The sequence below is a fragment of the Amphibalanus amphitrite genome, unplaced genomic scaffold, assembly GCF_019059575.1.
Source record: "Amphibalanus amphitrite isolate SeventyFive unplaced genomic scaffold, NRLGWU_Aamphi_draft 000162F_arrow, whole genome shotgun sequence".
Classification (NCBI taxonomy): Eukaryota; Metazoa; Arthropoda; class Thecostraca; order Balanomorpha; family Balanidae; genus Amphibalanus; species Amphibalanus amphitrite.
This window is the reverse complement of record NW_024881657.1, coordinates 735,705-748,695: the sequence shown is the minus strand read 5'-3', so window position 1 is coordinate 748,695 and position 12,991 is coordinate 735,705. Positions and strand designations below refer to the sequence as shown.

Below are 12,991 nucleotides of genomic sequence, written 5' to 3'. Positions count from 1 at the left end.
CGAGTATCAATCTATCGTCCATTATCGTCCATTAGGCAGGCGGTTTTTAAAACATGGCAAGAACAATGGGCACAGTTGCCACAATATAATCATCTCAAGCACCTGAAACCCAAAGTTGAAGTTTGGTACACGTCAAACCGAGAAAATAGAGTAGAAGAAAAGGCTTTGGCGAGAATGCGAATAGGTCACACTTTCTACACTCACGGTTACATATATTCCAAAGACCTTCGTCCTAGATGTGAATTATGTAATTGTGCACAATCAATAACCCACATCATTGTAGAGTGTAGAAAGTTTTGTACACAAAGAGCAAGACTCATAGATATATGCAATCAAAAAGCACTTCCTTTCACATTGGCATCTCTTCTTGGTGATTCTGAAGAAGCATTGATTGACTCCCTCTTCTCTTTTCTCCGGCAAATCGACATTCTAAACAAGCTATAGTTGATATGTTGCGGGCCAAGTGCGAAGGCTAGTCCATTCGCGAATGGCCTAGTCCAAGTGCGATAACGCACTTGGACTAGGCCGTTTGCGAATGGACTAGTCCATTTGCGTTATTGCAGTTGGCCTAGGCCGTTTGCGAATGGACGGGCGTTTATGCTCCCAGTCCAAGTGCGAAGTCAGGCCAAGTGCGAAATATCCAGCAAAGTGACGTCAACTTGGCAAGTCAACTTGGCATGTGCAAAGTCCCGTGTGAAATGATGCGTGCAAAGTATTGGTAACTCAACCGGAAAATGCTTACACAGTCATGCTGAGGTCGCCTCTTCTTTACCTCACCCCACCCTTGCGTTCACCCCTTGGAAACATTGTCTGACGATGAATTTCATGAGCCTTGCAATGTAATGGTGAAGTGAAACAAACTCAACTCAAGAACACACTGATCCAGTGCGACACTTATTTATTATTGCAGGCCACCCCTTTATGACATCTACTGATGCATGTCACTCCAGCCTTGATACATTTACACCGTCCAGTATACATCTTTCGGCACTTGCATGTGAACATGCCTTGTCCCCCAGTCGTTGACATGAGCCGGGCACACTCGCAAAGGGTAATTGCGGCCCCGGAAGGAACATGTGTGGAGACCTTAACTCAGAGTTGCGCCAGCTCGCAGATCTGCTCCGGAGAACAAACTAAACATATAGACGCAGTGGCGTCGCCACGGATTTTCGACTAGGGGATCTGGTCGGACGGTCAGTCAAAGTAATCCCCACCAAATACTGAAAACTCCTCGGATTTAGACAATTTTATTTTGAGAATGCACCAAAATCGTTTTTAAAATATTTTATTTTATTCTTGATCGATTTTCGTGGCCAAAAGTGTGTGTGTGGGGGAGGGGGGGCGTCAGACCGGCATATTTTCAAGAATGTGTGTGTGTGGGGGGTCCGGACCCTTCCGACCCCCCCCCCCCCGTCGGCGACGCCCCTGCATCGACCAGCGGTCCCCCATTCATTCGGAATCGTACCCCAATCCGAGGATCCATGCTTCCGGCGGCTAAGTGCAACGCCACAAACCCGTCCGTTCGCAAACGGCCTAGGCCATTCGCGAATGGCCGGCCATTCGCAAACGGACTAGTCCGTTTGCAAACGGACCGCCATTCGCAAACGGCCTAGTCCATTCGCGAATGGACTAGTCCGTTCGCAAACGGACTAGCCTTCGCACTTGGCCCGTAACAGATATATTCATTCTCCACGTTATGACGACATGACAAGATAACATTAACTGGGCATGAAATGGTCAATGTTGACCGAAATGCCCTTAACCCGCGCGGGGCTGGGGTCTCCAGCCGAACGCGCGGGGCTGGGGGGGTAAATTTTACCCCCCCTGTTATCTCCCGAACTAATGGTCCGATTTGGAAAATTCAAACGCCAATCGAAAGATCTCATCACGAACAACTAAAAACATGTACTTAATTTTAAGTTTGAGGTCAAGGTCAAGGTCAGGTCAAGGGTACAAATTGCAAGTTCCTACAGTATCGGCCTTGCACCGTAGTTGCCGAAGAATGGAGTCATGGACTGAGACTGATCGCCCAAAACGTGTTCTTAGGCTACCAAGACAATATTCGTTGCATACAATATCATTCAGAGGTCAAGGTCAAGGTCAGGTCAGGTCAGGTCAGGTCACCAAAACAAAATATAGAAAAGGGCATGTGCGACACATGTTTTATGGGTCATTTTACTCATAGAATTCAATAGGCACACTCAATAAGTGACATGGACCACCTCTGGATGAATTTCAGGTCGAGGTCAGGTCAAGGTCAGGTCAAGTGAGGTCAAATTTTGAAGTTGGTTGTTAAGGCCTAAAAAGGTGTCTATCTGATGCAGTTTTTCACGGCGAATCGAATGGTGCTACTTTTGTTTCCGTACGAGGTCTAGAACTTCCAAAAAAGTCATTTTTCAAAATTTTTGTGTGTCGTGACGTCATACAATTTTGAATAACTCCCACATTTTTGAACCGATTCTTCTAAAACTTGGTATGTAGGTGCACATAGACCACTTCTCTGACATATATTCCGTTTTTTTTCGATACACTCAAAATTTTGGATTTTATAGCTATTTTCCCAAAAAAGTCAGTTTTTTGAAAAAAATTGGGCCAAAATCCAAAATTTTCAAAAAACCGAGATAGCCATTTGATAGACAAAGTAAAATTACGTATATCCGTTTTTGTTACGTCTTGATTCCTTTAAAAATGAAGATGTTAGCGGCGTTTGAACTTTTGCCGTTTTTGAGGCGAAAATGGCGAACATGACGTCACTAAAACGTCAATTTCTCAAAAAAATTTCCGACGGATTTCGCTCAAATTTTCAGGGAACGTGTCAAATTGATGTGAGAAAAGGTACTAAAAGTTTGGCGGCGCTGCGCGCCGCCGTTTTTGAGATATTGCAAAGATTCGCGAGGGGGGGTAAAATTTACCCCCCCCCCCAGCCCCGCGCGGGTTAAACCAAATAAATGAAATGAAATATACATTTGTCCCCCACCTGTCCGTGCTTCTATCCTCAGGATACTGAAATCCTTCTCCTCCACGCCACAACCCCCTTCCGGGCTGGGCAGGCAACTTTATCTCATGCGGGCTGCTCCCTTGGAGCGGCACCGCTGCTCTCGAGGGAGCGCACCCCGTAGCCGGGTGCAGTGAGTGCCTTGGGGCTGGGTGGCCTGTCCTCTGGACGGGCTCAGCCCCGGCGACTCACTAGGGTGCCTGCCCAGACCAATGTCTCCCCCTAATTCCTATCATCCTTCCGGCTCTGCAATGGTCTTGTCAGACCGAAAGGGCCTAACCCAACAAAAAAAAAATACATTTGTCTAGATCTACCAGACACTCACAGCTACCAACCAATTAACCCGCGCCCCGCTGGGCTATTCAGCCATACGCGCCCTGCTGGGGGGGGGGGGGGCAGATTCTGCCCCCCCTGTCTAACTTCCGAACCGATGGTCGTAGAAAGACGGGGAAAACGGCAATCGAAAGCTCTCAACAAGGCGGATCTTAGGAGCCCAAATTTTTTTCCTTAAGTAGGTCAGAGGTCAGGTCAAGGTCAGGTCAAGGGTACAAAATGCAAGTTTCTACAGTATCGGCCTTGCACCGTAGTTGCCGAAGAATGGACTGAGACTGATTGCCCAAAACGTGTTCTTAGACTACCAAGACAATATTCGTTGCACACAATGTCATTCAAAGGTCAAGGTCAAGGTCAGGTCGTCAGGTCAGGTCACCAAAAACAAAATATAGAAAAGGGCATGTGCGACACATGTTTTATGGGTCATTTTACTCATGGAATTCAATAGGCACACTCAATAAGTGATATGGACCACCTCTGGATGAATTTCAGGTCGAGGTCAGGTCAAGGTCAGGTCAAGTGAGGTCAAATTTTGAAGTTGGTTGTTAAGGCCTAAAAAGGTGTCTATCCGATGCAGTTTTTCACGGCGAATCGAATGGTGCTATTTTTGTTTCCGTACAAGGTCTAGAACTTCCAAAAAATCATTTTTTCAAAAATTTTGTGTGTCGTGACGTCATAAAATTTTGAATAACTCCCACATTTTTGAACCGATTCTTCTAAAAATTGGTATGTAGGTGCACATAGACCAGTTCTTTGACATATATTCCGGTTTTTTTGATAAACCCAAAATTTTGGATTTTATAAATATTTTCCCAAAAAAGTCAGTTTTTTGGAAAAATTTTGGCCAAAATCCAAAATTTTCAAAAAACTGAGATAGCCATTTGATAGACAAAGTAGAATCACGTATAACCTTTTTTGTTACGTCTTGATTCCTTTAAAAATGAAGATGTTAGCGGCGTTTGAAATTTTGCCGTTTTTTAGGCGAAAATGGCGAACATGACGTCACTAAAACGTCAATTTCTCAAAAAAATTTCCGACGGATTTCGCTCAAATTTTCAGGGAGCGTGTCAAATTGATGTATGATAAGGTACTGAAAGTTTGACGTCGCTGGCGTAACGCGTTTAGAAGTTATTGGCGAAAAACGGGAGGGGGGGCAGATTCTGCCCCCCCCCCCCAGCGGGGCGCGGGTTAAATAGAATTGCAAATACATTTGTTGATCTAAGGTCATGTTTTTGCGACTTCTCTATTACCAGTATAGCGCCTTTTGGGGCGACTAACGGAGCGAGCGAGGGGGTGAGTCTTGCACGTGCGAAATTTCGAGGGGGTACCTCCAACTGACTTGTGCACGGCACCCTACTGACCGGTTTCTAGCGATGTGCCAAATTTGAGCACAATCGGCCCAGCCGTTCTCGAGATCTGGGAGCGGCACCCTGCACGTGCGCACGTGCAAAATGGGTCCCAACTGACTTGTACACGGCACCCTACTAACTGGTCCCTAACTGTGTACCAAATTTGAGCGCCATCGGTCCAGCCGTTCTCGAGATCTGGAAACGACCCCTGCACGTGCGCACGTGCAGCAGCACCCCAACTCTGGCACATGGATATGCAGTGCCTAGTGGGTGCCTACCTACATACCAACTTTCAGCGCAATCGGCCAAGTAGTTACCGAGATATTGCAACAATTACAAAACTGACACCTCTTCGTTTTGCACGTGGCACGTGCATAAGGGGTCACCCACATGCATCGGGAATAGTCCAATACTTGGTAGAAGGAATGAAGCTACCCTACAAAAATTACCGCATGTAAATCGGTCAAGTGGTTGCTGAGATATAAGCCTCGCAAAAGCGTCCGCACGGCCGGCCGGCCGGCCGGCCGGCCGCTCATACTCAGAAATTTCCGTTATTCTACAGGGTGATTTTTTTACTTGTTAAAAAGTAATGAGGTTTAGTGGCGTTAAAATGCAAATATATATGGTAAAATTATATACCAGCATGACGAGCATTCTGGGACATTTTGATTTCATGCAGACACGATGTGAAGGAACGTCCATCGTGAATTTTACTTGTGCTTGAAGTTACCCCCTCTCTCATCGACACGAATCAGCCCGCCTGAGCACGTGTTGAACAGTACCATGGACTCCCATGCTCATTAGGCGGACTGAAACATAGAGATCTTATATACATATAAGTATATGTATATAAGATCTCTATGGACTGAAAAGGCTCCTATCACCCATTTTCAGCTCAGCCAGATATTTCCAATGTTTTCTTGTTATATCTGCCATACCTGGGTCCAAAAACTAGAAGTCTAGAAAAGGAAGTCTAGAAAAGGCAGGTCGAGGATTTTGCTACTGGCGGCCCTGGTGGTGTCTGATTCGCTGTTTTTTGTTTCTCCCTGAAGACTGATTCTTCAGAGGTTGCACATACGCCAGATGGACCGTTTGAAGGTCATTTATGACTACAAGCTTGTTCCTGCATTATTTAACGTCTTTCTGAGGTATCCCCTTGATGATCGTATGCTTCGAACTGCCTCAATGCTTCAAAATCATCGTTTTGTGTCGTTCCTTACTGAACGGCGGTGGACCATGCGTGCCCGATTGGTGGGACATTTTCAGGCTCCATTGGGGCCGAGGCCTTCGGTTGAAAGAGACAAATCATGACACCATACAAAATGTCCCAGATTTATCTATCACGTGCATTGCTTTTTTGCACAAGATTTTTCGATTTAGGGACCACCATTGACGTTTACTTTTTAACAGTTAAAAAAAATCACCCTGTACGTAAGACTCCGCTCGCTTCGCTCGCTCCGTAATAAGTCACTTTGAGAAGATTGAATTGCTCTTCTTTTGCACGAAGGTAGTACTAAACTTTCTCAGAGATCAGGATACAGGCACCTAAATATGACACACTGAAGTGAATAATTGCACCCGAGACAACTACGTAAACCCATGAGTTAATAATTAATATCAGGTAATTAAGGTCTCCAGCAGGTTTTTTTTACAATAACTTTACGTAGAGACATGCTAGGGCAATGAAAACACTTTAGCTGCGCTGAAATGAACGATACCAATCGACTGCTATGCATCATGACCTTTTTGTGCCATTGACCTGAGATCAAATTTGAAGTTGACCTTTTCTTCAGGTGGAAGTCAGGTCAATGTCAGGCCAAAAAGGTCAAATTTAAAAGTTGATAGTTTTGCATAAAATGGGTGTTGTGTCGATGCATGCTCATCACGGCAAGTCTTATAGTGGTCTTTGTTTCGCGCTACGTGGTCTAGAATTGCTAAAAAATTGAGTTTGAAAATTTCACGTCATCAATTTTGAACAGTTTTTTTTTTTTTCGCTATAACTTGGCCAAAAAGAGGTAGCGATCTCAAATTTGGTATGTGGATAGAAGGCGGTAGAGACTATCACATATATAGGTATTCCGTTTTTTCGAAATTAAAGAAACTTTTTGGTTTTGTTGCCTATTATATTAACCCGCGCCCCGTTGGGCTCTGCCGAGCAACGCGCCCGGTTGGGGGGGGGGGGCATTTTGGCCCCCCCCCCTAAGATCTCGAGAACCACGCAGCATAGCGACAAGCGGTAAACGGCGTTGGATAGCCCCAACGGGGAACTACCTTGTGACCCAATTTTATTGACCTAGGTCAAACCGATGACGTCACAGGTCAGGTCAAAGGTCCAATTTTCGCCGTTTACAGGCACTTCAAGAAATGCGTTGTAAAATCGAGTAAAATGCATTTCATTGAAAATCATCGATGGGGAAATGTTCTTCAAACACATATTTTGCTATTTGAGGTCACTGATACCAGGTCAGGTCACAGAGGTCAGGTCACGGGGGGGTCACAATATGAAAGTGTCGTGTGATACATGTTTTATGGTCCATTTTACATGACAAATGCGATTATATGGGTCAGGCAGCCTTTGGGGCCAGCTTAGATCACGTTTTCGTCAAGGTCAGGTCAAGGTCAGGTCAAGGTCAGGTCAAGGTCAGGTCAAGGTCAGGTCAAATGAGGTCAAATTTCAAAGTTGATATTTTTGAATAAAATGGGTATCGATTCGATGCAGCTTGTCACGGGGAGTTCAATGGTGGTCTTTGTTTTGCCGTACGTGGTCTAAAATTGCTAAAAATTGAGTTCAAAAATTTGACGTCATAATTTTTGAACAGTTTTTTCGCTATAACTTGGCCAAAAAACGAGATATCGATCTGAAATTTGGTATGTATATAGAAGAGCGCTGGGACTATCACATATATTCCGGTTTTTTCGAAATTCGGAAAAATTTTGGATTTTTTCAAAGTTTTTCTAAAAAAATCAATTTTTTGAATTTTTTTTTGGTCAAAAACCAAAAATTTTGAAAATCCGAGATAGCAGTTTTGTAGCGCCGCTTTTTGTCTACTAGACCATATAAAGAACTTTGAAATTGTTTGATAACTGTAGATTTGGTGAGCGTTTCAAGATTGCATGTTTTTTGCTCATTTTTGCTCGAACATGACCTCAGTTTGACCTCAATAACTCCTGACCTAAGGTGACCTAAGACTTGAAATTTGGTGTGAAGGTGTCAAATTGATGCCCGGGAAGGTACTGAAAATTTGGCGGCGCTGCGCGCCGCCGTTTTTTGCTATTCAGGAAAAACCACAGGGGGGGGGCCAAAATGCCCCCCCCCCAACGGGGCGAGGGTTAAAAAAAAAAAATAAGTTTTGATTTTTGGGGTCAAAATCCATTTTTTATTTCGGAGATAGCAGTTTTGTAGCCTTTTAACCCGGCTGGGCCCGGGGGTAGTCCCAACCACCGCAGCCCGGGGGGCGTTTTTCGCCCCCCCCTGTCTAACTCCGTAAATAAGGGAGCTACGGAAACAAAAGCGATACCAAACGAAAATTCCTTACAAGAGGATTCTAAGGCACCTAAAATTTTTGACCTCAAGACAATTTTCAAGGTCAGAGGTCAAGGTCAAAGGCAAAACCAGCACATGTGTAGTGATCACTAGCCCGGCCGGGCCCGGGGGGTAATCCCAACCACCGCAGCCCGGGGGGGCGTTTTTCGCCCCCCCCCCCTGTCTAACTCCGTAAATAAGGGAGCTACGGAAACAAAAGCGATACCTACCAAACGAAAGGTCCTTACGAGACGATTCTAAAGAACCTAAAATTTTTGACCTCAGGTCAATTTTCAAGGTCAGAGGTCAAGGTCAAAGGCAAAAACCGGCACATGTGTAGTGATCTCAAAGTAAGCCTTCTAGAGGACGGCAGGCGGCATCAAACCGGCAAAATTGGGTGTCAAACGAAAGAAGAGAATCTGAGGATTCCGAAAATGTGCTCAAAACCAAAGGTCAAGGTCAAGGTCACGCTCAAAATTGACCTCAAACTTGGCACTTTTTCGCACATCTTGCGTGCTAACTTTCAAGATGTTTTGAAATGTTTTTAGGCTTATCAGTTCCCTATTTGTGGTTCCTCTTACGATACAAGGCTGCTTAAAGGTCAAGGTCACTGAAGAGTATCCCTGCTAGAGGCTATTTCACTAATTCAAGCTAGTAATAATAAATAAGACAATTTTGCCATCCGGAAGCTCTAAATGAAGGCTTAGATGAAAATAAACGCCAGATTCGTGATCAGCGGGTACAAATCCATCATAAACGACCTTTCCTGTGTCAAGGTCAACCAGAGGTCATTCGAGGTCACATGAGGTCAACATAAAATTTGACTCTTTCCGAACAAAATATATATCATTCGACGCGGCTTGACAAGGCGAATGCGATGGTACCACTGCCGTAGCTCTAGGACCATTTTTGTCGAAGTTATTTGCGAAAAACTAAAACCACATTTCGGGGTCGTTGACCTGACCTCTGACCTCAGGTCACCAAAACTATTTTTCTATTTTTCTCTAGGTCAAACGCTACATAACCGTGCTCGTAATTTGTCTTTATCTCTAAAACTCTATTTTTAACAGCTATTTGAAGTTTGCGTCTGTGACGCCGAAGTTTGCCGTGCAGGGGTCTAGAAAAATGGACCTTGTGACGTCATCAAGGGGGCTAGGTCCAAATTTTTTACTTCAGAAGATGTCAAATTGATGGGAGAAAAGGTACTGAAAGGTTCGCTTTCCTATCCCTAAGCGTTCGGGAGCTATCGCAAATATTCGCCAGGGGGGGGGGGGCGAAAAACGCCCCTCCCCCCTGGCCCGCGAGTAAGCCTTCTAGAGGACGGCAGGATGCATCAAACTGGCAAAATTGGAAGTCAAACGAAAGAAGAGAATCTGAGGATTCTAAGAAGGTGCTCAAAATCAAAGGTCAAGGTCAAATTCACGCCCAAAATTGACCTCAAACTTTGCACTTTTTCGTACATCTTGCGTGCTATCTTCCAAAATGATTTGAAATGTTTTGAGGCTTATCAGTTCCCTATTTGTCGTTCATCTTACGATACAAGGCTGCTCAAAGGTCAAGGTCACAGAAGAGTATCCTTGCTAGAGGCTATTTCACTGATTCAAGTTAGTAATAATAAATAAGACAATTTTGCCATCCGGAAGCTGTAAATGAAGGCTTAGAGGAAAATAGATGCCATATTCGTGATCAGCGGGTACAAATTCATCATAAACGACCTTTCATGTGTCAAGGTCAACGAAAGGTCATTCGAGGTCACATGAGGTCAACATAAAGTTTGACCTTTTCCAAACCAAATATAATTATATATCATTCGACGCTGCTTGACAAGGCGAATACGGTGGTACCACTGGCGTAGCTCTAGGACCATTTTGTCGAAGTTATTTGCGAAAAACTAAAACCACATTTAGGGGTCGTTGACCTGACTTCTGACCTCAGGTCACCAAAACTATTTTTATATTTTTATCTAGGTCAAACTCTACACAACCGTGCTCGTAATTTGTCTTTATCTCTAAAACGAAAATCTCAGGAGGTGGGTAACCACCCCCTCCCCCGTCGTCGCGCGGGTTATGTCCCTAACTAAGTCACCTCAAATGACCACTTTGTACGACCTCAACATATGATGTTTCGTGTATTATGTACCCGTGGCCGTGAGCGCTGTTTTCATTTCTAATCGGGCATTCGCATCACAACCTTGTCGAGGGGTGAACCTGTGGTGCATTTATTCATACATGGATGCACACATGCAATCATACATAAGTTAGGAAGAAATGTTGATACAGATCGGTGCAATATTGCGTGACCTGTCGCTATGGGAGGTAAGTCCTATACCAGTTCCCCTGAATTGTGAATGGGTCACAGCTGACACCAGCCGGTGCCCTGCCCCGGTGACCCTGGAAGCGTCCCGAAAGCCAATCTTCTGGGCTGAGGCGGCGCCGGCGGCGACATCACAGGGCGGAGGTGAAAGGTGCGTCTGACCGCCAGCGGGGCGGTGTGGAGGGCGCTCGGCCCGGCTCGTCCCGTCCCGGCGCCGTCCCACGTATAAAGGCCCCACCCGTGGTCAGAGGGGCAGTGCCATCACGGATCGGACAGTGTGTGTGCTTGTGTGATATTCTCACCGTCTCAAGTCATGAAGCTGGTAAGTGCTGAGATCTCAATGTGTCAGAGGTGTCAGTGCGATCAGACGCTTCAATATGCTAATAGCACGCATAAAATAATATGCTCATTTCGTTCGTAAAGATCCCCCCCCCCACCACCACCACCACCACCAACATGTTCCAGTTGGCTCACTTATGCTTGCTGCTTTCGGAAAGTTTTGGTAGGTTCTCGAAGTGTGTAAAATTTATAACTTCAGGAGCTGTTCTAATAACAAGCAAGTGTTATTCTCTTTTACATTGCATTAGAGCAAAACAGATTGCATTGCTTATCTCTTCGGATACTTTGGCACCAGAAACCTTGTAATATTCTAATTGCGAATCCTTGTTGCCTGCAGCACTAACCTAAGAAACATTTTCAGTTGAATTTCATGGGAACCATGGGGCACCCATAGTTGTACTGCTTGCGCTTGTTCATAATGAACGTAACGCATGGTAACACTAATATGAGCGAACTCAGCTTATAGAGCAATTATCTGCTGCCATATATGTCTAAGTTATTTTGTAATACTATGTTCCACGTAAGCACATTAGACCAAAGCACAGCATTCACTTTTATCTCAGCTGGTTCATTGACTGGGTGGTCTGTACAGACTTGGTAGGCCTGCCTATCTTATACGACAAGTGGGAGGACAGGTTGGACAAAACCCAATCAAGCGTGATTTACTAGTGAAGGGGCTCTGGATGCTTCAGTATACAGCGAATGCACTAAGGGCGATCAAATGTCACAATGTTCTGTAGCAGCTGTCTACCAACTTCAAAATTACACACAGTAAGTGTGCGAGTTTTCAGAAGCTGACCGAGCGCCCCGCTCCCCTGCAGATCGTTGTGGCGTGTTTGGCGGCCGTGGCCCTCGCCCGGCCTCAGGAGTTCTCCGCCGACCCCGAGCTGGAGGCCCTGCGCGACCGCGACCGTAACGCCGAGATCACCAGCTACCAGAACGAGCAGACCCAGGACGGCGGCAACGTGCACTCGTTCACGGCCACCAACGGCATCGAGCGCCAGGAGGAGATCCGGCTGCAGGAGGTGCGCGTCATCAACGAGAACGGAGACGAGGAGTTCCGTCTGGTGCCCTTCTACACCGGCGAGTTCAAGTGAGTCGCCGGACTTTGGCATGTGATGCGAACGCGAATCATTATGCGTTGCGATAGCTGCAATAGACAAATGAGTTCCTCGTAGCCCGATTGTGCTACACCTTCCTAGCTCAACTACCTTGGGCTCCAATGAGAGAAGTTGGAGCTTCTTGCAAATCTTGATGCTTCGATGCAAATCGGTGCGACTAAATGAGCTCCAGCGTCGTTTCAAGCTCCGCTACAGTTCATCCATTGACAAAACAGTTCATTACCAGCTTCAGTTATGTGCAGACGACAATGTGGAACATCTGTCCGATCTCCCCAACCCTTGTGACACCGTCCACCTACAGACTATTCTAACAAGTTTCATTTTTCCGCAGGTTCCCGAACCCCGACGGCACCTTCACGACCCGGCGGTACTACACCGATGAGACCGGCATCCACTTCGAGGGCGACGACCTGCCCGTGGCGCCCCAGGCCTTCTAGAGCGGCGTCCCAGCCGGCCCTCCGACCATCCTCATCACTCAGTCTGTACTCATGTCAAGTCACGCCGTCCCGTCGCGGCGGCAGCGGCCTGTCTCGAAATCTCGGCTCGCGTTGTTGTGATAAAACTGTATTGTCCATTGTGCTGTAATACATTGTTATATCGACGTGAGTTGCTCTGTTTGAGGCGTGTGCGAAACAATGGCATTGGAGGTAATGAGATGGGTGTCGAGGGGCCACGCTAGTAGAAGGGATAGCTACACATCCTTGCTCTAATAACTGGCCCGTAACGCTTGGCGTTTTGTCATAAAGAGCAGCGAGAGTGATAAAAAGCCGCCTACCTGCCACCTGCAACGCATTTTTTATGTAATATCTGTCTCCAAAATGGACAAGTTGGAATTTGACCTTCACCAAGTCCGTTGTTTTTCAACAAAGTCAATGGGAAACAGCGGTATAATCCACTGCCAAAGCCGTTTCGGTTGTATTTATTGCCGACGTGCAGAAGAAATACGAGTAGACCAGAACACGAATGGCTGGTACCGAACTAAAAGTTATCAGGTCACCTGGTGACATGCAAGGTCAGA

At 45.9% G+C, this 12,991-nt stretch overlaps 1 protein-coding gene across 1 annotated transcript; it reads left to right on the top strand.

Annotated features, from left to right (window-relative positions):
* Positions 1–10,696: 10,696 nt before the first annotated feature.
* LOC122383372 (larval cuticle protein 16/17-like) lies at positions 10,697–12,579 on the top strand. The gene is made up of 3 exons (XM_043369706.1): positions 10,697–10,835; positions 11,674–11,945; positions 12,305–12,579. The coding sequence occupies exons 1-3, from the start codon at positions 10,827–10,829 to the stop codon at positions 12,408–12,410; spliced, it is 387 nt and encodes a 128-aa protein (XP_043225641.1). The 5' UTR covers positions 10,697–10,826; the 3' UTR covers positions 12,411–12,579.
* The last annotated feature ends 412 nt before the right edge of the window (positions 12,580–12,991 follow it).